The 25,181-nt window shown below is 35.1% G+C and overlaps 1 protein-coding gene across 1 annotated transcript in view; it reads left to right on the forward strand.

The window, feature by feature from the left end:
- LOC149546348 (uncharacterized) overlaps nucleotides 1-13,823 on the forward strand; it is a 43,983-nt gene extending 30,160 nt beyond the window's left edge. The window contains 4 exon segments of the mRNA XM_089793961.1: nucleotides 6,203-6,495; nucleotides 6,684-6,990; nucleotides 11,904-11,991; nucleotides 12,583-13,823. Of these exon segments, the coding sequence (XP_089650087.1) occupies nucleotides 6,203-6,495; nucleotides 6,684-6,990; nucleotides 11,904-11,991; nucleotides 12,583-13,247 (1,353 nt within the window). The 3' untranslated portion in view covers nucleotides 13,248-13,823.
- Nucleotides 13,824-25,181: the final 11,358 nt, after the last annotated feature.

Genomic DNA, 25,181 nt, shown 5'->3' on the forward strand with positions numbered 1-25,181 from the left:
TCCAATGTATACTTCTTACTCTAGTATATATCATTTAAAAATGCAAATTTGAAATCCATCTGATAAACCTTCAAATTCTTGTAGGCTAAATGCAAGGAGAATTTTGACTCCTTCAAGTCTTGCCGTAGGAGAAAAAATTTCTCCATAATAAATTCCTTCTTCTTGAGAACAACCCTTGCATACCAATCTTTCCTTGTTTCTTGTTACTTCTCCATTCTCATTGAGTTTTTTCCTAAAATACCTTTTTGTCCCAATAACATTTTTGTCTTTGGGTCTTGGCACTAAAGTCCAAGCATTGTTCTTCTCAATCTAGTTAATTTCTTCATTCATTGCCTGGATCCAATCTTTATTGTCTAAAGCATCCTTTACTATTTTTTGATCAAATTTACAAAGTAATAATGTATCATCTTTGAGTCTTTTTCTAGTCATAACACTTGATTCAACATCACCAATGATTTTTTTAGGTTCATGATGTCTTCTCACATATTTTGCTAGGACAAGTAGTTTCCTTCTTGGTTCTTCTCCAGGTTCATCTTGAAAATTAAACTCAAGTTAATAAGCTCTTTCTTGTTCAGGCTCTAGTTCATGTTCTACATGCCCCACATTTTCTATCTGATAGTTGACATTTCCTATCTAAGACTTGACATCTTCATTCTATTGCTCAACACTCACTCTCTATTGCTGGTAATTTGTATTTGTATTTGTATTGCATCATTTCTTGTTTGTTAGGAATTTGCATCTTGATTTGATTGATCATTTTGAGTGCTAGGAGCATCACCATCCACATAGATGAATGTATAGTACTCTTCAAGTTCTTCTTTGCATGTAGTGTCAATTCTTTCTGCAAATTTGTCAACTTTCACATTTGCACTTTCCACAATTTTGTTAGTGTTAGAATTTAAACACTTATAGGCTTTTCTCTTGGTGGAATAATCTAGAAATATACCTTCATCTCTCTTTGCATCAAGTTTTCCATTCTTATTATCTTTCATTATATAGCATCTACTTTCAAATATTTTGAAATATTTGATATTAGGAGCATAACCATACGATAGTTCAAAAGGTGTAGTATTTGTACCTTTCTTGACTTGTACTATATTTAGGATATAGACAATAGTACTAATTGCTTCTCTCTAATACATCTTTGATATGCTCTTCTCCACATCATTGTTCTTGCACAATCCATTATTGATCTATTTCTCCTTTCAATGTTTTCATTCTAAAGAGGGGTCCTTGGTGTTGACATCTATCTTTTGATTCATCTATCATTGCAAAATGTATTGAACTCATTTGAAATGAATTCACCACCTATGTCAGATCTCAAGCACTTTAGACTCTTCCCTATTTCTTTTTCAGCTCTGGATATTACCACTTAAATAACTAAAAAGAATCAGATTTATCTTTAAGAAACATTATAGTCATCATTCTAGAGCAATCATCAAATTTCCCTCTAAGGCTCTCTAATTTGGCTCTTAGGATATTGTCATTACCTCCATATATGGTTTCCAATTTGTTCCACATCTTCTTTTCACTATCACATTCTTTTAGGTCATTAAATGCGACATAGCTTCTAGGGCTGAGGAAATCTCTAACATTGCTTGGTTTTGTTCTATCTTCTATTTTAGGTGTTCAACAATTAGAGTAGTGGTTGTTACCTTTAAATATTCATTGTCCAGAAAATTGATAGAAGCCTCGCTGATACTAGATATGTGAAACCTCATCAGGGTCTACCATGTAGGAAGGCTCTCCTTGTTTTTCTTGGGTACATCTCTCTTATGAATCATGCTCTTTAGCTTTATGTACCTTTAAAATTTTCTCTTTAAGTACTGAGCTCTGATACCAATTGTTAGAAATATTTAGAATAACTTTGGTGGGGGGTGGTTGAATTAGTTACTCAAAGTCAATATGTGCCATTTGAATATTAGAACACAAACACTCACTATTCTACTTATCCTTCCATTACTTGGTCTCTATTGTAAACATACAGTCTTAAACATAACTTCCATTTCTTAGTGAAAACATTATCAAATGTAAAACATATAAAGAATTCATCACAAATTTGACACTAGGATTTTTACGTGGAAATCCACTTTGGGAAAAACTACCACCAACATGTCACTCTTTTTCACTCTTTCAAAGTGAGCTCTATTAGGAGCCAACCTATTAAAGGTTACAAAACACACCATAAAATGTGACCTTGTTAAAGGATTTAATCACCCTTTTAGGAGTGGCCTTGTCAAAGGAATTTGATCATTCCATTTAGAATGTCACCTAGTTAAAGGATTCACACAGACTATTAAGTCTTTCAAATGACTATTAGGTCAACCTCTATTAAAATGATTTCAATACAAATTGTTTACAATGAATAGAAAGAAAATAGTAGGTTTTGATCAATGTGATTACAACTCAATTTTGTAGGTTCAAATCTCTATTTGGTCCTTGTACCATGATTTGTTGATAAGATCTCCATTGTCATCTCTATTTTTTTTTCAATTGGTAACCCTTAATACATCAACCTTCTCACTTCACCAACTCTTAAGTCATTCACTTATCAATATCAACATCATTTACACAAGCTCCCTTCTTAAGCTTCACATTTATTGACACAATCTTGTGTGCCTTTGATCCACCTCTACTTGTATGTCTTTCTCATATGCATCATTCATACTTGCATGTGCACACATACACAACATGATTTGCACAACTCTATATCTCTTTATATAGGTAATTATTTCTTTACCATTTTCCATGATCATCATAGATCATAGGGTTTACGATTGGGTTCAACTTGATTCATTGTATTTGTCCATCTTCTTAATCTTCTAGAAACTTCTCTAAAATCCATATGTTAGGTCTTTAACTAATCCTTGCCTTGAATTTAATGATCCAACTCATCAATCTTATCTTCAATGTGGTTTACATCTCTCAAGAAATCAACTATGTCAGCTTGATCTCATGATTTCCTTGAAAAATTCTCTTGAACTATTACCCAGTAATATTTAAATTCTAACACTTGGTCATCATTGAATTACTTGGTCGTTGTAAAGCTTTCTTGCTTAATATCAACTATCTTGCTCGGTCAATGCCAATGTTCGGTCAACACTAGGTTTGCTCGATGCTAACTATAGCTTGGTTGACAATAGAATTACTTAATATTATTTAGCCTTTTACTCTATTACTTGGCTTGGCTTAGCTTTCTTCATATAAACAATAAATTTGCTTTATCAGATTCTATCTAATTAAATGTCCATTGTAACTCCCATTTCATAACTCAACCTTTCATCTAGGTTCTATTGCTATGAGAAACTCCTCAAATCCTCTTCATCAATCAAATAGATATGACATTTAGATTAATTAGCAATATGTCTTATCAATAGAATTTAAATGAAAAAACAACAATTGTTTCAATTGTAAGTTTCCAACACCCAATGGTGACCGGTTATAAATTATCAAAACACAATGAGAGCATAGAAGTGAGTGAAACTTTTTACTAATTTATGATTGGTAAGATGTAGTATGTGGTGCACAATAGAATGCATATTGCACAACTGCAAAGAAAATGTTTTAGAAGTTATCTATAAACTAAATTAATTAAGACCTCCCATTAATGGTTATCAAACCTATATTCATACAATTCTTGCAACCATCAAGTAGTTCATGAACAAACTTTTAATCAGATAAAGGTTGGCAAGTTGGTTGTTGTTAATGCAATAGTTTGATATTTGTATTAATGATAATAAATGAAGAGAAAATGTAATTTCTTAACTTATATCTATATTAACAACTAATGATTATATGTAAATAATTAACGACTAATTTCTACATGAGAACTTGTTCTTCATTTATAATTTAACACACCTTGGTGTGCTCATATAGTAAATTATTTAGTTTTCAACAAGGTTCCTTCTCACTTTTGACCAAAGGGAAAGAAGCTACTTATTGCGAAGAGCTTCAATTTCTCATGGATAAGGATATGTATTCTATCCTGGATTAGATCAAATGATGAGAAGGTATGTGTGAGAGGATGACACGTACAAAATTTTGTGTGCATTCCATGATGAGCCACATGTAGGGAATTTTTTAGTAAATAGAATAGCTATTACGAGACTAAGTTGAGGGTACTATTGGCCCACCTTTCACAAGATCGAAGAAAGTTTACCATTGATCATAAGTAAAGATTTTGTTATTGCATATTGTAATCATACATAAGAAAGTACAATATAAAAACTTGTGTCCATAATACATAGGTCATGCAATGTACCACAATATACTTTGAAAATCATGCCCATAATACATAGGTCAAGCAATGTACCTCAATTTTTGACAATATTATTTTCCAATGTACCTCAATATACATTGAAATATTAGGTGTTTCCATAAATTGAGATATCAAACTAACTCCATATAATATTCTAATCTAGTTGTGGTGAGATGCATCTTGAAACAAGTTTTCTAAATATATTGTATTGGAATTGGACTCCTTATCTTCTCTAATGAGTTTTATACCTATAGGTACATGAGTAGATGTTGGGTTACAACTTATTTCTCTAAACCTTTCCAATGCATACTTTGTATATTTAGTTTGACAAATAAAAATTTCATTTCTCCTTTTGTATAGTTCTTCGATTCCTAAAACACTTTTAATCCTCTTTGGACAATTGCATTGCAAATTTAGACAATTGGTCAATTATTCTTAAGTTAGAGATTGATTACTTTGACTATTCAATCTTTATCAAGATCTTCAAGTTGGTTCTCACATCTTGATTTGGGTACTATTAGCCCATCTTATCCATTTAGTTAGTAATTTGAGATACTTAAGAATCTTGTTTGGTTTGTACAAAAACCAATTAATCTTGTACATGGGTTGACAACTTCTTCATGTCATTTAAATATATTCCCTTTTTATGGCTTATCTTTTTGTTCGAAGACTAGTGATGCTTCACTTTCAAATTCATCTAGATCTAACATGACTTAAAGTGAACGTTCCTTTATTATTTATGATTCTAAAATGTATTGTTTAGTTATAGTTATGCTTTACTCTATTGTGCTTATGCAAACTTAGGTAAAAGTTGAAAACACTACACTTGAAATTACCATTTTCATTTCTTCTAAATATAAGACCAATGACTAGTTCTATACATACAAAGGTGCCATCTCTTTATACCTTCCATTAGGATCATTCTTCTCCACATGAACATAACCTTAAATAACCTATCAAAATGAACCATAACTTTCAATCACATCAACTTTTAGCTTCCTTATTGATAAAACTCTCATTTCTTAAGAATTTTGTCAATTCACTTTGTTTGGAATTAACCATATTCAAACTTTAGTTTTGAATTCTTGTCTTGTTATTTAAACTAAACCTCACTTAAACTTTCAAAATTCCTTTTTTCCACACCCATCTAGATTCTTTACAATATATTATTTTAATAAGTAGGAGAATTAATTGTGATATTTCTATTAAGATTCAATTATGTAGCTTTTGAGTCAAATTTATTGGCTCATGTTCCATGAGTAATATCGCAAGAACCTATCTCTCATGAGAATGAATGTAACATTTGACACTTATTGCATCTAGGTGATGCTTGTAGATGTGAAACACCAAAAATTCTTACAAGTTCACTCATCCTAGTTTGACTCTAACTCAAGTGTGTTTGAACATAGAGCTCTCTCTATGATTAAACCCACTTTACTTGCTACTCTATTTGTAACACCTTCATTAAATGTTGTGTCTTATAAATCATTCAAAAATTTCTTGAATTCATCAATCAATAATTAAAATATTTTTAAAATATTTTTTTATAATACATGAAATTATAATATTACTATCAAGATTCAACCACAATTATTTTTCAATATTCTTATCAATGTTACTCTCATTTTTTTAATTTTGTAGTAGAAATATGATGGTCGTGGGATTATTTTTTCCCGACAGATTTTTTTTTTCTGTCATATTTTCCCATCTTTTTGACGGCTATGGACATTTTCCAGTTCTGTAGTGAGGTTATATATTTTAAGCTGGAAAACTATCCATTTTACATGATAACAGCGTATATCACATTATTAAGAGATATTATAACGAAGTTTCTGGACAAGTGCCGAACTTAGAAGCGACGGCGAAACCAAAATGTCATGTCAACTGACAACGAATACCCAAACATAGCGGTCAATAACTATATAGTTGGCAGTCTTTTGCCAGGTCGTAGTCAATTTGGCGTTAATTTTCTCAATGGACTTTGCTTCTGTCGTATATTTTCCATGCCTGTTTCACGAGATGCCCATTGTTCTGTTTTATGCGACTTTATTATTATTCTATGTGGAGCCATCTATATTTCACGAGCATTATTCGATATGGCGAAGAGATTTGAAGGCAACTGATCGAGAATTCAAGAACCCCACTTCATCCGGTACCAAAACCAAAAAAGAACAAAAACATTTTATCGACGGAATCTCCTCGGAGTCTTTCTTTTTCCACGCCTTTTTGACGGCTGTGTCCATTTTCCCCACTTTGAACCAAGGCTGCCCTTTCCCTTTGAACTACTGTGGGTCCAATTATTGAAGGGCATTATATTAATGTAGCGTAGGATAGTGAGGAAGGAGGCAACAAAGGAAATTTGTCATGGCAAGTGAGCGTGAAGAGGCCAGAAGAGGGATCGATCATGCGGCTTACAATGCTGCAGTAACCCTCGTACAAAAATTGATGATCTCGACAATGTTACACCCGGAGGGAAAAACTCTCTTCTCCATTTGGCTGCAAGTGTTAGAAATCTACAACTCGTTCAACACCTGCTGAAACTCAATCCCCCCATTGTGAAGGTTACCAATGCCCAAGGAAATACTCCCTTGCACTTGGCTGCTCAGGGTGGTTTCTCTGACGTAGTGGATGCTCTCCTTGGATCAAATGAAAATGTTGTCAATGTGTTAAACAAGCGTAAGGAGACAGCCCTGTTCAAAGCTTACGAAAGTGGAGATTTAGCAACGGTGAAGGTGATTACAGATCAGTCAAGTCGGTGGACGAGATAACATGCTTACATGTTGCAATAAACAGAGGAGATTCAGGTTAGTCTCTAATCGTTAAAGGTTCTGTTTGCCTATTTGTTTCTAATCGTATTTATTATGTTTTACATAGGATCATGGATACAATGCTATTTTGGAGGAAGGGAATTTCACTTTTAGTGTTGGAAGTTGTTTTCTTGAAAGAGATCCCATAAGCTCGAAATTTATATTAGATAAGACACAGCTAGACAACTCTTTATACAAAACTTATTTTATATTATTCAAGTATAAATATAAACCCAAAAACAGATCCTGTTATGAGAAACTAGAAAAACTCATTTTCCTCCTTCAATTCTAAACGCATCTAAACGGCAAATATATTTTAAAGAAAACAGCAAATATAGCAAATATATCTAAGATTGATTATAAAAGTTTTTATCAAATAAATATCAATGTTGATTCAAGTTATAATTATTCAGTTGTTTTTTTTAACAGTTGATCTAGAGTTAGAATAGTTCTGGATGAATTCATCAGTAGTTAAGTCTGTATAAATGCAAAATCTTAACCCCAGTCGAAGCAAAATTCACTTGCAATGATAAGAGTTGTACGTTGCTCCACCTCTGTTTTTGATAGCTGTTTGATGTACTGTATGAAAAACAAATATCGACGCTCAATGATTTTATTCCTCAAATTTTAATGATTCTGTGTTTTTTGAGGGTATTGATGTTGAAAATCAGAACCTTGAAATAGCTGGAAGGAATGTGTTATTTGATTTCAGCTAACTGGGGCTATTTATAGCCTTTACAAAAACAGAAGGGAAATAACAAACCACGTTTTACAAGCCTATAACGTGGTAACTAGAATTCATAACAAAACAAAACTCTGTTCTCCCTGAAGACTGGATCCTCCTGCAGAATAGGACTTAAAAGACTACTTCAAATCGACCTCCTGAAGACTAGGACTTCTTTATTGACACAAAGACTACTTCAAAAACAATTATATCTAACATTCCCTCCCTTAAGCTAATGCATCTGCACTTAGCTTACTCCAGTCACTCCAAGCATTCCACGAAGCTTCTCAAACTGCTCCAGCTTTATTGGTTTCGTCATAATATCTGCAATCTGATCCTGAGAGTTGCAGTAGCTCAGCTCAATGACTCCATCATTCACCAAGTCTCTTAGGAAATGGAATTTCACATCAATATGCTTGCTTTTGCCATGAAACACTGGTTTCTTAGACAACTGTATAGTGGAGCTGTTATCACACATAATCACAGTGCCTGATTTCTCTTCAATTCCAAGCTTCTCCACCACCCTTCTGAGCCAAACGCACTGACAAGCACATAATGCTGCTGCTATATACTCTGCTTCCGTAGTAGAGAGAGCAACCACTGATTGTTTCTTTGAGGACCAAGAAACAGCTCCAGACCCCAACATAAACACAAAACCAGAAGTACTTCTTCGATCATCTAAGTCGCCGGCATAATCACTGTCTGTAAAGGCCATGAGTCTCAAGCTGCTTTCTCCTTTCTTATAAAAGATCCCAAGATCAGTTGTACCTTTTAAGTATCTGAAAATTCTTTTTGCCACAAGCCAATGTGACATAGTGGGACTGGTCATGAACCTGCTTATCAAACTAACACAATACATCAAGTCAGGTCTAGTTACAGTCAAATACATGAGGCTTCCAACCACCTGCTTGAATAGAGTTTCATCAATTCTAACGCATCCCTCATCCTTGGACAGCCTTGTACCTGGTACTATTGGATTCTTCACTGCATTAGCATCCTCCATATCGAACCTTGCTAATACTTCTCGTGCATACCTTCTCTGACAGATAAAAATTCCATCTGTACACTGTTTAACTTCTACTCCGAGAAAATGTTTCATCCTCCCCAAGTCAGACATATCAAATTCCAGCATCATTGAATTTTTAAATTCATCAAACATGCTTCTATCATTCCCAATAAAGATCAAGTCATCAACATAAAGACTTACCATCAATATTTTACCTTCTTTCGACTTTGTGAACAGTGTGTGCTCACTAGGACACCTCTCAAAACCTTCTCGCACGAAATACGCTTCAATTCTACTGTACCAAGCTCGTGGCGCCTGCTTAAGGCCATATAATGCCTTCCTCAGTCTATAGACTTTCTCTTTTTCTTCTTTCTTTGTAAATCCCTCGGGTTGCTGCACAAACACTTCCTCCTTGAGCTCCCCATGAAGAAAAGCACTCTTCACATCGAGTTGAAAAAACCTCCCAACTGAATTGAGTAGCCATTGCAAGTATCATACAAATGGTATCAAATCTTGCCACTGGAGCAAACACTTCAGTGTAATCTACTCCATGGCGTTGTGCATACCCTTTTGCCACTAGCCTTGCTTTGAACTTTTCCACATCCCCATCTTCGTTAAGCTTAGTTTTGAACACCCACTTAACTCCAATAGGTTTAACTCCTTTAGGCAACACAGTGAGTTCCCAAGTTTGGTTTCTCTCTATGGCTTCAATCTCTGCTGACATTGCTTCCCTCCATTTCTTGCTTTTTATTGCTTCTTCAAATGAAACTGGGTCATTCTCAGTCACCATCATTGCATTCAAGTTTTCATCTTCGAATAGTCCCTCCCCTGTTTCATAATCCGCCATCCAACTTGGTGCTCTTCTTCCTCGTACACCCCTCCCTTCAGCCAATTCTCCATGTATATTAGAATTTGGCTCATTTGGAGGTGACTCTGTCGGACTACTACTCAAACTGTTTGAACCTGTTCCACCATTTTCATCTTCATTCTGGTCATCCTCTCCATCACTATCATCTTCATCTTCCCATTCTAATGTGTCTTGCTTGATTTCTTTCTCCGTTCTGCCCCAGTCCCAACTTTCTTCTTCTTCAAACACCACATCCTTGCTGACGAAGATCTTCTTTGAGACTGGATCATATAATCTCCACGCCTTGGATTCATCACTAACTCCTAGGAAGACACATTTTCTACTCTTATCATCCAATTTACTCCTCCTTTGATCCGGTACATGAACATGTGCTATGCATCCGAAGATTCGAAAATACTCCACCACTGGTTTCTCTCCACTCCATGCCTCTTCTGGAGTCTTGTTTTCAATTGCTGCTGTTGGGCATCGATTCTGAATATGCACACACCATCTCACAGCCTCAGCCCAGAAAGCTTTAGGAACTTGCTTCTCAATTAACATGGATCGAACAACATTCATAATTGTCCTGTTCTTTCTCTCGGCAACTCCGTTCTGCTGAGGAGTAAAAGCTGCCGTCAATTGTCTACTGATGCCCTGTGATTTACAAAACTCTTTAAACTCGTTTGAGCAGAACTCACCACCCCTGTCTGTCCTCAAACAAGTAATGTATGCACCTATCTCCTTCTCAACACAAGCCTTAAAAATTTTGAATGTAGCAAAAGTTTCTGACTTTTCATGTAAGAAATAAACCCAAGTTTTACGAGTGAAATCATCAATAAAACTTAAGATGTACCTCTTGTCATTGTTTGAACCTGGCTTGATAGGACCACATATATCTGAATGCACGAGCTGAAGTTGCTTTGACGCCCTCCACACACTCCTTTTCGGTACAGGCATTCTATGTTGCTTGCCGGTTAAGCATATAGTGCATACCTTCTTTGGAGACTTCAAAGAAGGTAAACCAACCACCATCATCTTATCAGAAAGCGTTCTCAGTCCCTTGTGGTTCAAGTGCCCGAAACGACAATGCCACATATAAGCTTCTTTCTCCGATACAGCTTCAGCTTGTAAACACATAGAATTTCCTGGTGCCATAGCAGTTGACAGATAAAACATTCTATTCCAACTCATATCAGTTTGCATAATTAACCCCCTCCTAGGATGAAATACTTTACAAGTTCCATCCCGAATTAAAATGGCTAACCCCTTCTCTTGAAGTTGTCCTATGCTTAATAAATTGTTTTTAAGCTCAGGAATATAATAAACATCAGATATTACCCGGGTTATGTCATTCAATTGCACCCTTATCCTTCCTTTTGCTACCACTGCCATTTTCGTGTCATTTCCAAGTTTCACTGTCCGACTGAAATCTTCTTCCAAATCTAAGAACCATTCTTTGTTCCCCGTCATATGATTACTGCAGCCTGAGTCAAGGAACCATACCTCTTCTTTCTTTGTTTGATGAGGCTCTATATAGGACATCAACAAAATCTCATCTTCTTCCACCAGCTCAGCATAGTTTGCTTTCTTTTCCCAGTCTGGACACTCGTCTTGAAAGTGTCCCAACTTATGGCATTTGAAACACTCGATGATTGCTTTGTTTAGAGGTTGTCTCCCTCTGCCTCTGCCACGTCCTCCTCTAAACACACCTCGACCCCTTCCTCTACCAGACCTATCTTCCTGAGCCACTTTCAACACATGTTCCTCCTCTTGGTGTCCCTGCATTCTTTGTTCATGGACAAGCAGACTTCCATGCAATTCATCAATGCTCAAAGTACTTAGATCATTTGACTCCTCTATTGAACAAACAACATAATTAAACTTGGCCGTCAATGATCTAAGTATCTTACTAACCACTGTACTCTGCTCCATTGTCTCACCATTTGACTTCATCTTGTTAACCACAGTTAAGGTTCGTCCTAAGAAACTGTCTACCTTTTCTCCTTCTTTCATGGCAAGCAATTCAAACTCCCATCTCAAGGCTTGAAGTTGTGCCCTTTTCACCTTCGTGGACCCTTGATACTTCTGTTTCATTGAGTACCAAATTGCCTTTGATGTCCCCTTCTCAAGCATTGTTTCCAGGATATCTCTACCAATCGCCTGGAACAGATAGTTCTTGGCCTTCAAATCTTTGAGCTTGGCCTCCTCCATGGTCTTTCACTGCGCTTCACTTGCTGCTGATGTCCCAATTGCCGTAGCAGGGATTCCTCCCTCCACCAAGCTCCACATCTCCTTGCTTCTCAGAAAGTTCTCCATCGTCATGGACCACCAATCATAATGGCCATCGAAGTACGGAATGGATGGTTTCAAAAACTTGTCTGAGGTTGACATTTTTGATTTCTCTTGTGTTTCACTTACACTTCTCACAGACACATGCTCACACTTGTTTCACTCACACTCCTCACAATCACTCACACACACTCAACCAGGCCCCTTATGGTGGCTCTGATACCAATTGTTGAAAATCAGAACCTTGAAATAGCTGGAAGGAATGTGTTATTTGATTTCAGCTAACTGGGGCTATTTATAGCCTTTACAAAAACAGAAGGGAAATAACAAACCACGTTTTACAAGCCTATAACGTGGTAACTAGAATTCATAACAAAACAAAACTCTGTTCTCCCTGAAGACTGGATCCTCCTGCAGAATAGGACTTAAAGACTACTTCAAATCGACCTCCTGAAGACTAGGACTTCTTTATTGACACAAAGACTACTTCAAAAACAATTATATCTAACAATTGAATCTGTTTTATGTTCTTATTTAAGACCAGGTTTGTATTGCTTGATCAAAGATAAACTTTGGATTTTTTAGCTTCAGACAATCTTGAGCAAAATATTTCGTAATTTAAGGTAACCATTTTGGGTGCGCCTTTTACAGATCTGGTAGGCCATATACTAGACATGACAAATGCAAAGGGTTTAATCCAAGAGAAGTACAGAAATGGAGATACAGCCTTGCATATAGCTGTTGCCAGAAACGATGTCGACATAATAAAGCGGTTAATAGGGATTGAGTCCCAACTTTGCTATTCTGTCAATGACAATGAAGAAACTCCACTTTGTGTGGGAGTAAAATTGGGACATCTGGAAGCAGTCGGAGAATTAATAAAATGGCGGCCAGATGCTGTTGAAATAGCAGGCAGGCGTGGAATGAATGCGCTCCACTTAGCTGCGTTAGTTAGCCAAGTGCAAATTGTTGATTACTTGAATGAAAAGGTGGGTTTATTAGATCTGGTCAACACGGGAGTTGACAAGCCTCCTGAACAAAAGCCCGAAGGAACTAGTGGAGGAAACAGAGATCCGGTTCAAGTGAAAGATCCAAAAGAAAAGCCACTGCAAAGCGGAGAAAACACAGATCAGCCTAGGAAAAAAGATACTTTTTCAGAGATAAGTGAAGGGCACACACCTCTTCATATTGCAGCCAGGAAGAAAAACTTCAATGTAAGTTTCCTCCTATACAAAACTCTGGTTAAGTCGATAGGCTTCACTCCTTGGGAATCCTTGACCGGTTTGTCCAGATTTTCGGTATTCTTACGCCGATAAAAAAAATTGCGGTGCCAGAATTTTCCAAGGAAGGATTCGAATAATTAGCCTCTTCTGCTGTGCAGACTTATTTGCTGCTGTTAACAGACTTTCCAAAGCAGGGCCCAGTGATTGTAGTGCAGTAAAATACTCATCCAGCTGGGCAGTTCGGCAGTGATCAGGCGGTAAGCCATCTGGAAGGTAGAGAGCGAAATTTGGAGCCCCTTTCTTTGGCCCCGTGGTCACCTGCCGCTAAATCTGTAGCAGCTGCTTTTAAAAGGCGCTGATCTATCCATTTGATGGTGACAAAGGTTACGAAGACTCCCCGCATGACCAGGAGCTCTGCAAAATTCATGAGCGGATTGACATGGCCCTGCCTAGGAAATGGCACCACTACTGCGTGGAATGATTCTCCAGACATTTTGAAGCAAACTTCTTTTCTCTCTTGCAGAACGAGGGAATCTCAATCTAGAATGAGTTAATTTGAGGTGTCTGTATTCAGTCAATTTAGAGTTAGAATGCTAATGGGTCTTTGTTTTACTAGAGTAATAGAAGACTTTTAAATTATTCTATCAATGATAAAATCTTACTTTCTAATTTTTTAAACATTGATATATCATGTATATGCACTTAATCAAAATGTCATGGAGCATGTAGATAAACTATATTGGAGATATCACTTTAAAATAGGTAAAGAGTATGCTGGCACCTTGATAACTGTCCTAGAGCTCAAATTTTGGAGTTTACCATATGTTAAAATTTAGCTTTACATTTTTTGCTTTTGTATATGATGTTCTCAGATCAGAGGCTCGTGCACCATCACCTTTAAGCATTACAGTGGCAAACAAAAGCCCTAAACCTAAAATCGCATAATCCTTTAACATGTCTAATTGCCATTGACATATTATTGTTTGACTCCAATATTTGATGCCTCTTAATATTTTGATTTTCAATTAATAAATACAATGACACGTTCTATATCTGGATAACCCTTATAAATTTTGGAAACGCTGGCAATCTCATACCGAAGCTTTAAAATAGCATTCAATTCACCTTATGGCCGCTTCAACACCATTATGGATTGATAGACTGATAACGTAAAATTTTATTATTCTGAAGTAAAAATTTTCAATCAATGGTTTATTGAAATCCGAAAGATCACTTCAACCACCGATACACTTATATTGTATTTCAACAACATCAGAAGTTTTATGTCATCGTAGAAAACGAGAGGCAGGAAGAAAGTTTTCTCGATGGAAAATTAGCACTAATTACATCTTTCTCAATTTTGTCTTGTTCCAATCTATACTACGCACCAATCATACTTTTAAACCACATAAAACTTTCATGTTCCGATCTATATTTCTTTGCTTCTTCTCAAATCGGCTGAAACGGTAAATTGTGCATACTCTCCATCTTGGACGTGAATTGGATTTCTGTATAACTCAGTACAAATGCGAACATCAATATGCCTTGAGATTTATTTTTTTACAAATCTATACTTGGTTTATGTATTGTGTTTTAATATGTATTGCTTATATAAACCTATGCTGCAATTTGTTTGCTACCTATGTTTTCAGATTGATACTTCTTGATCTTTTGTTTTTCTTGTTAAAACTTGGCAGCCCACTATAATGTTTGTATTTTATATTTAAAAAAAAAATAGAACCTCATCCATTTATCTCCCATTAAGTTTCATGGTTTTCTTTTTTAGCCATTTATGCCAGCATTCTTCAATAAAAAGATTCCATTCCATTAAATTATACTATAGCTTATTTTTTAGTAAGATGATAATTTCAGATTTCTTTTTAATAAGACATTGAAACAAAAATGATTTTTATATTATTAGATAATTTTATATGATAATAACATTATGAACTTGTATATCGAGATTAAATATATCTTATATTATATTTTTTATTTTTTAAGATCAGTAATAGGTTTATATTTTATTGATATAATATGATTTACATGGAAAACAAAAAGGTCCAAATTCTCTATCTTTGAGGACCATCATTTACAATATGCCTTATCCCTCCTATACTACCATTACATTGATGCCTCTTTATCAGGCTTGTAAAATTTTAATAAGCACACTCAAAAACTATATAAACACTACTACTACTATATAGGTCATGATGACCTCAGCATAGCTGAAATGAACATTCTTTCACAAAGCCAAAAAACAAAAACCGTTTCTGTTGACTACATTCTCCTGCTCAAAATTTTACACCATTTTCATAGCCAGTCGACCTCCCTTTGCTCTGTCTTCCACTCCACAGGTCTTTCATTCTAGAAAAATGTGGCCACATTCTTTAAACTACCTTCCATCACTACCAGCCAAAAAAACCCCCACTATCGACTATTCTGCAAAATGGGGTTACATTATCTTCAAAACAAAAAAGAGTGCCCTCCATTGCTTTAAGCTCTGCAAAATTTCCTTGCAAACCTCTTTTTCTTTAGGAAAGTAGTTGGAAAAGTGGTCTTTCTCTATTGTTCATGTTGAAGCCATATTGCATTCTTTAGACTTACCCATGCTTGACGTTGTTCATTGATATAAGCCTTTCTATCCATCTACCCCCTTGGCCAATTTACAAAGGGAAAAATCCCTTTCTTCCTCCCTTTGTCTTCATCTTCATAGACTTTGCTGAAGTCAAAGGCCCACCCCGAGTGTGCCCACTCTAGAAGCGATTCCATTTCCAAAATTAAAGCCTTTTCAAAAAGAACCTTCATTACCCAATCCACATTTTGTTCATGATCACCCACTTGTAATCCCCATGCAATCAACATTTCCACAATGTCCACCTTCACTTTCCATTGATGCTCTACCTCTTAGAAGAGGGGACCTAGGGTCTCTTGCATTATGTGGATGACATCTTCTGATGGGCACTTAACCATTTGTTTGAGACGTCGATCTGCCACCTTTCCAAATAGGGCTTTCTATTGCTTCTCCATTTTGAAGGTGAATGTTGGCTCCATTGAAACTTCACAATTTCTCTTTCTTAATTTAGAATTGTCCATTGAATTGTCCACTCTTCTTATTCAAAGAGCCTTTCACACACTTTGTTGATGTGGCTCTGTCTTGATTTAATGCACCGACGTTTGATTTCAAAATTTGCCACTATTATTGCACATTTTTCACTACCCACACAAGCCAAAGGACCAATTAAATCTACTTTCATCACCCTTTTGTGATTGACCCATCCTTTGGAGGCATTTTTATTTAATGTTTCCTACATTTCATAATCATTGAAACGGGTGATTCAAATCTACCCCAAAATCTGAATACTCAATCCACACTAATTCATCATTTAAGGATATTGCCCATTTTGATAGTGTGTCTGCCTCTATGTTTCCTTCACATTTTATGTGAGTGATCTTAAAATCCTCAAAATTACTAATTTCTTGCACAATTAACTCAATTACCGCTTGGAGGTGTCAGGCGCTAATTTGCAATATTGATATTGTCTACACTACTATGAGGGAATCACCTTCTAAATGTAGCTTTTTGATCCCCTCCTTTCTAGCTTGCCTTATTGCTAAGATAACTACTTCACACTCTGTTGTGTTATTGGTGCCCGTGGGTAGCTTTTAAGCTCCTTTCAATAAAATGTGTACTGCACTATCTCTCAAAATAACCCCAACACCTAAAGCCCCTAGGTTTCCACTCGTAGCTCCATCACAATTTTCTTTAACCTATCCTTCCATTCGAGCTCTCCATTCTATCCTTTCAAGCTTTAACTTTTTCTTTTTGGTTACCAGTGCTCCTGAGGGTGATTTAAATCTTATCGCTGGCCATGAGGCTTGTAACACACTATCCTCCTTTGTATAAGGTATCTGGATCGCTTTCTTTTTGTGGCCAAGGCACTTACTATCTCCTCGATAGCATTAATAATCCTACTTAAACATCTTCTTAGAGTCTCCTTTTCTCCTTGAAGAAATCTTCTATTTTGTTCCTTCCACAATTCCCATACAATTAGTGAAGGAGCAACTAACCATATACTTGAGAGGGTTGATTTGTTGTGCTCCCTTAGCCATGCATCAAAAACCTCCTTTACATTTTGGGCTCTTGCTCCTTGCCATCTCAATTTAAATCGAACCAAATCTCAACATTTCCTTGCATATTTACATTGAACCAAAAGGTGATCTAATGTTTCTTCATTTTTTCACACAAAGGGCATCTTGATGGTCCTATTATGCCTGTTTTCCTTAGCCTTTCCACAGTTAAAATTCTACGATTATAAGCCAACCATGCAAAGGCTCTTGCCTTGGGTAGTATATCCTTGTTCCAGCAGAGATCTTTGGAGATGAAAGCTTCACTATTTGTTTCAGCCATAATATTATATCCTAATTTGACTGAATAATTGCCTAAAAGGGATCACACCAAATAATTTTATCCTTCTTTGAGCTCAAAAGAAAACTTCTTTCTTCTAAGATGCTCTTCATTTGTAGCTTCTACTAAACTGTCAGCTCCTCCCTTGAGAAATCCTTTTAGCACCATTCCTTTCCTTCCAAACCATCCTTTTTTGCCACATAATCAAATACAAAACCCTCCTGTCTTTCTTTGAAGTAAGTTTTTAGCTCATTAAAGTTTTCATCCGACTCCAAAACTTTATGTCTGTTCCAAGAGTCCTCCCAAAATTTAGCTTGTTTCCCATCTCCAATATGCCAAGAAATATGCTTTACAATTATCTGCCTGCAAGAAAGCATAAAATTCCATATTGCTAATCCTTTCGGTGGATCTCGCATCATGAAAATCTTGTGACCTTCATCTAAATCTAAATATTTTCCTTTTAGAACTCTCACCCAATAGAGTTGTAGGTTTTCATACATCGCCCATATTAGTTTAGGTGCCAAAGCTTTATTCATAAGTTGCCAATTTCTAATCCTAGCTCCTACCTTATCCTCGGGTCTACAAATCTTTTCCCATGCTAGTAAGGGTATTTTATCTCCTTCATTATACCCATTCCAAAAGAACTTCCTTATCTTCTATTTCAAAACTCAAACAACTTTCTTGTCAACATCTAGACACATCATTGCAAATACTGGCATGGCTGAGATTACTGTTTGGAGCATTAGGATTCTACCTGTTGAAGACAAACATTTTCCTTTCCATCCTTCCATTTTCTTCTAGCATTTATCTATCAGATTATTCTAGAGGTCTACTTTATTTCTGCCTTCAAAAAATGGAATCCCTAAATACTTGGTAATATTCCAACTTTTATATTCATGATCCCACAAATTCTAACTTTAACACATTGTGGGGTGTTGAAGAAGATAATCTATTCTAATTAATAAACTGTCCAAATATTCTTCCATAAAGTTCTAGAGTTTACTTCATTGATTTTACTTCCTCATCATTTTCTATTCCTGCTAGAAAGGTGTCATCTACAAATTGCAAGTGAGTTAGAGCTTCCATTGCCTCTATAATTTTAATCCCTTTCCACAACCCCTATTCACGTTGTCTATTGATTAACCTTCCCAAGACCTTTGCCATAATAATAAAGAGGAAAGGGGATAGGGGGTCCCCTTGTTTGATGCCTTTCTCTTGTTCAAAAAATTCCTAAGGGCTTTCATTTATGAGCACTGAGAATCAGGGGGTAAAAATGCAGCTTTCCACCCGTTGCAACCATTCCTATCCAAACCCAAACTATCTTAAAACATTTAGAAGGAAACATCTGTCTACTTCATCATAGGCACATTTTATGTCTAATTTAATCATCATGTTTTATTTTTTTGAAGCTCTAATTGTATGGATTGCTTCATGTGCCACAACAACACCGGGCTCAAAAATGGATCTTCCTAGTAAGAAGCCACTATATTCTTCCGAGATGATTGAGCTTAAAACCTATTTAATTCTATTTTCCATGACCTTGGAAATAATCTTATATACTGTATTACATAAAGATATTGGTCTGAAGTCTTCAAAGGTCAATTGTGTGGCCTTTTTGGCACTAGGGATATAAAGGTGTTGTTGAAATCCTTAAGAATGAAGCCCCCTACCTTGATTCCTCGACCACTTCCCATAATATTTTTTGAAAAATAAAACCTAATTTTAAAACATTGCAAGAAACCCATTTGGGCCTAGTGCTTGGTCCCCCTCCTGGACCTTTTAAAGCTTCACAAATTTCACACTCTGTGACTGGGTCCATTAGTGTTCTTTTTTGAGACTTAGTAATCAAAGTCGGGATGACACCCAAGACCTCTTTCACCTCATTTAGATTTTGTTCTTCCTGCTAGCTCTTTTGAGAGAAAAAAATTACTACCTCTAAATTGATCCCTTCGTTATCTTGTATGAGAGCCCCTTCTAGAATTTGAATTTCAAAATTTTTATTAGCTCCCTCCTAGTTTTAATTGAATTATGAAAAAAATTGTGTGTTTCTATCACCCTCGTTTAACCATACTTCCCTTGATTTTTGCCTCCAAAAATATTCTTCTTTGGCAATACACTCATCTACTTCCTTTTTCAAAATTTTCTCTTCCTTATTATCCTCTACAAACATACCATTTTCAATGACTCAAAGGCTTAAAGATTTTAGTTTCTACTCTAAGTCCACTTTCTTATCAAAAATATTACCAAAGTGCTCTCTATTCCAAACCTTCAATTGATCCTTAATAAATTGTAGTTTTTTGAAAAAATTAAAAGCTTTGTTACCTTTTCTTGCTGGAGCTTTATCCCACCATTCAATGATCAAATATACAAAGCATTCTATTTTTAGCCACATAGCTTCAAATTTGAAAGGGCATCTATTCGGAGTTGATTCATCTTGTTCTCAAAAAGATGGGGTAATGGTCAGATCCCTAAAAAGGGAGGATTTTTGCAAAACATGACCAATTTGCCTTTGCCCAGTTACTTGCCACAAAAAATCTATCCAACATTTCAACTACATGCGCAAAACCTTCTCTTCTATTTGTCCATGTGAAACCACCTTTCTTGAAATGGATTTCCACTAGTTCACTATCATTTACAAAATTGCTAAAATCTCGTTGGCTTTTCGAACTCCACCCTTTCCCACCTTTTTTGTCTTTCAAATTCAAAATTGAATTAAAGTCACCTCCTAAAATTGTCACCTCATTTTCTAGACCTTGTAATTTATCAGCAATGGTCTACCTTAATGTCCTTTTTTGAGCATTATTATTTGGACAATATATAATTATCACTGAAAAGGAACAGTGTAACTATTTAACATAAACTTTAATCCATTGCTAGTTTGTGTCAGTATGGGTAACAGTTACCTCTAGAAGTTCTAACTTCCATAAAATAGTCATGCCTCCTGAAGCACCCTAAGCCCCTGTCAACAAGCATTCCCATCTTCTAAATTTACTCTTGAACATTGCAAAATCCTCCTCCTTAATCTTTGTTTCTTATAGAAACACCAAATTTGGTTTCGATTGATCAAGACATCTTTTGATCAATTGTATCTTGTCAAGGGCATTGCAGCCCTTGACATTCCATGATAGGATTTTCATGGCTCCTAGGAAAAGGCTAAACCTTTCTCGATCTTAAATGTTTTGATTAACTTGCTGCATTGCCTTCCAATTCTAGTTTTGTCTTGATAGATTTGAGGCCTCTTTTCTTTTTACTCCCCAAATTTGGTTTCTACATTTTAGAGCTTGTTTGCTCTATAGATATTTCATCCAAAATACCTGGATGCTCCAATAAACCTAAATCATTTAGATTTTCCTCCCCATCCAGCTCCTCCTGAGTTGAATCTCCTGCTTCCTTCATGCTACTGCTTTTCATTGTTTCCTCAAAATAATCACAAAGATTTTGACTTGGTGAGACTTCTATATCCTTATAGTAGTTGTTTTCCTCTTCTTGCATTAGCACTTCCTTTTGTGCTTGTATTATCAAGGGTGTCCCAATCATTGTGCCTGAAATATCTTTGAAATATGCTTGAGTTTAAAGGCGAACTCTTGTCTACATGATTTCCCAACACAAGGATTTTTGAGGGAGTTAAACTAACCTTCTCTGGCATAGATGTTTCCTCCTGAGGTTCCAGGACTTCCTTTTGACACCTAGGGCACATCCCTAGAAATTCTTCATATTGACAAAACTCTCTCTAAATAACACAAATTTAGCATAAGCATTTTGAAAATTCTTATATTTTAAGGTTATTTAATGTATATGCACATACTTTATCCATGTTTTAATGTGACGACATTGAGACATGTCTTGATACTTCTTTGACTTTAATTAGTCTTGATCTAGATTTAAAAAACTGAAACAAGATAGAAAATTGTGATGACCCTTTTTATGGATGATTGTGATAACCTACCACTTGACACTACACAAATAGAACTTATGAATTTGCGGATCTTGATATTTGTGATGACATTGAGACATTTCTTGATAGTTCTTTGACTTTAATCAGTCATGATCTAGATTTGAAGGTTCACATTCTTTGTTTTTGAGTTAGTACTATAAGGTCGAGAACTCTTGCATTCAAACATTAGCAAATTTAGTTTGAGGTGTTTGTATTCAAATATGTTTTCTAGAGACATCATCATGGGATAGGTAGTCTAGTAGCATGACATACATTGAGATCACTTCTCCAACAATTGTTGATTCTAGTCATTCTTTGCAAGAAGTACTAATCAATTTTTTAGATTTAATTTAGTGGGATGAATTCTTGATAGATAATATAGGTTTTTTTTGTGATCTCATCTTGCAGCTTTGACTGATACACTTGAGGACATTCTTTATCTCTTTGATGATGACTCTATCATAGGCGCTACCCCATTTTTGATCTTGGTTTTCATTAGCTTCCACTTGGCCTTATCTTGTCAGTGCCATCTTCATTAATTAAGCTTATACATGATTTGGTTGTGGAATTCTTTTGTGTAATTTGAGAATAGATTAGAGAAATCATACATTATGATTTTCTTCCCATATTTTACTATTTAGCATTTTTTTGTTGAACATCCAACATTGATTTATTTGATTATACATTGTGGGCTTGCATACCTTCTCTTTTTCTCTCCAATGGATGGGAACAATGACTATACATTGGCGATGAAAGTTCATTGTGGGTTCCTCCTTCCCTATTTACTTGTACATTTTGTGAAGAGTTTTTGTTAGTTGAGTATAAAGATTAGTTTTTGTATGTGACCATACATTATTATCCTATGATCAATGTTTTTTTAATTTATTTATGCGTGAGCCTTAATGCTGGATTAGATTATATGCAAGCTTCATACATTGGCATGTTAGTATAGTCTTTTTGGCATTGGTATACTTTAACTATAATTGGACAATGAGTTCTTTATCAAGAAAGTGTACTTTCATTTTTGCTAAACAATTACTTAGGGGGTTGAGAAATCTAGCAAAGTTAAGTCTTGTAACAAGGAAACTACTAATGCTTGTATGTTTATATTTGATACAATCTTATAGCCCAAATATTTGCTTGTGAAGAATATGAACCTAGAAAAAAACAAGGCTTCAGTTGGTAGATTGTGGTCTCGGTTCAAAAGAAACGGTGATGGAAAATGTTATTTTCCTTGCAAAAAATGCAAGGGATTAAAGAATCAAAGAATTCTTACCACAATAGCTCAGAGACATTGTACGCAACATGATCACATTGAAGGCGGAAAGGAATTTCATCCTTTGGTGAATGTGGATTTTGAACTAGTGGAAAATGGAGGTGTTAATATCTAAGAAGAAGGTAATTCTCCCATGGGAGAAGATGATCCTAAGGAAGAGAACACGATTGAAGATTTTGGTATTGGTGCAACTAATAATGTGCTAGAGAACAAGATTGAAGATGTTATTGGCACAACTGATGAAGATGATGAAGACAATGATAGTCATGCATCTAATGATGATGATGAAGAGAACCTTGATATACCTAAAATTAAAAGGCATATGAGCTCCTGTACCAAGGCTCCAAAACAACACTTCTCTTCACTATATTATTGATGGTAAACTTCAAGGTTATGAATGGTTTATCCAATGTAGCAATCTCATGTACATGCTAAGGTATAGTATTATTTTTGTCATCTTCTATGTTAGCGTACCATTAATGTTCTTTATATTAACAATGTTTTTCCATAGGTTGATAAGTGAGTATTTTTTACCACCATCAAACATTCTACCTCGCTCTTATCAAAATTTATTGGCCATTATGAAAGATATTGAAATCGAGTATCAAACAATACATGCATGTCCCAATGATAAAATTATATATCATAAACAACATGAATTTACAATAGAATTCTCTGATTGTCACATTAGTAGATATCAATTAGATTGAATAACCAAAAATGTGTCTTGCAAGGTTTTTTGGTACATTCTCATTATTCCACACCTATAATGATTATTCAAATGTACTAGCTTGACATAATTTATGGATTACCATGCATGCAATAGAAATCAAGATACACTGATTAACTTGTTCCATGGATAGGTACACCTTCTCATGGTGATAGAACTGATACCAGTACTGGTGATAATTTACTAGCCTTTCTTGGAGCAGCTTGTGTTACTTCTATTAGATCATTGGAGGAATCATTGTTGATGGCCAAGAAAGATATGATTCCCTTAAAATTGCATAAGCTTCCAAGTGCTTTAAAATTGTAATTATTTATAGTGTAATTGTAGTTTACTTATTCTTTACTCATTTTTGACTAATGATCCTATGATGATTTTGCAGGAAATGATCTTTTTTTATGAATTTTATTATTATTTAACATTGAAGATATTTGGGCCCACTTATGTAAAAAGTATGTAGCTTGATATAATTGGTTGCTACATTGTTCTATTCATCCATTTGTTGTAATATATTTAAGGTACATAGCTTTAACTAATTTTTTTATCTAACAATTTTGTTTTTTGGTAAAAGGTTGAATGAGCAAGGCTTTGAATTAAAATATCAGCTCATAAAAACTATGAAGGAGTTCTTTGGTCAAAATATTTTGAATAGAGGCCAAATTCTAAAAAAGGCTTGCAAACATCTAAAGACTATGAGAGACTAGTACAAAAGAGCTTTAAAGCTCAACCCAAAGAACGAGCGTCTTCCTATGGTTCCACAACTAGAGTGGAATGAAATCATTAAAGATGCAAAAGAGATGAGACTAAAAGTTAAAGGAATTAACCCACCACTTGGAAAAAATAGGTATGTGGTAGTATTAATATAATTATGCAAAAATTAGTGATATGTAGTTATTTAGTAAAATGCTTGACTTGATTATAATAACTATTGTAGTTTCTTAAAATAACTCAATATAATTAGTGATCTCTATTTATTTAGTAATTTTTTTCACTTTGGTTTCCAATCAAGAGTTCCATTTTTTGAGAAAAGTGCATCTATATTTCCATCTTTTTTGCTTTAGCCTTGGTATTAAAATTTGACATACAATGTGATTTTGGAGGTATAATATGATACGAAATGTTCCAGTATTTACTTTTGTTACAAATTGTTATTTGTGATATGTTTTTGTTTTAACTTGTGGTATTGATATGAAATATGCTTAAAAGTCCTTGTCATTAATATATCATTATATTCTTAGTTTTAAGCTCTGATTAGGTTAGGATATGCTTAAACTCTTAACAAAAAATATCACAAGTCTTTAAGGACAGATAAAATAGGTTTACAAGTGGTGACACCTTACATTAGTAGAATGAGAACAAAAGAAACTAAAATCGTAAAACTACAAAATGGGAAGAAAATAAACTGGTCGACCCAATCATAAACTTGCTAGTAGCAACCAAGAACATTGTCTTTTAAGTTGTAGTTAAAGATTTGGAAAAAAATTTATGTGTGGGAATTAGGTCTATTGTAATGAAAAAAGAATGAAATTACTATCAAATTCAATTGTGCAAATTTTGGTAAATTTATTGATTCATGTTTCATAAGTAGTAGTACTCCAACTCAAAATATTCTTAGCTAAAGAGTTTATCCTAAAGATAAGTTCAATGAACTTGCTACCCCATTTGTAAAACCTTCACCTACAATA

The sequence above is a fragment of the Cupressus sempervirens genome, chromosome 7 (assembly GCF_028749045.1).
Source record: "Cupressus sempervirens isolate cs-2001-9-10 chromosome 7, ASM2874904v1, whole genome shotgun sequence".
NCBI lineage: Eukaryota > Viridiplantae > Streptophyta > Pinopsida > Cupressales > Cupressaceae > Cupressus > Cupressus sempervirens.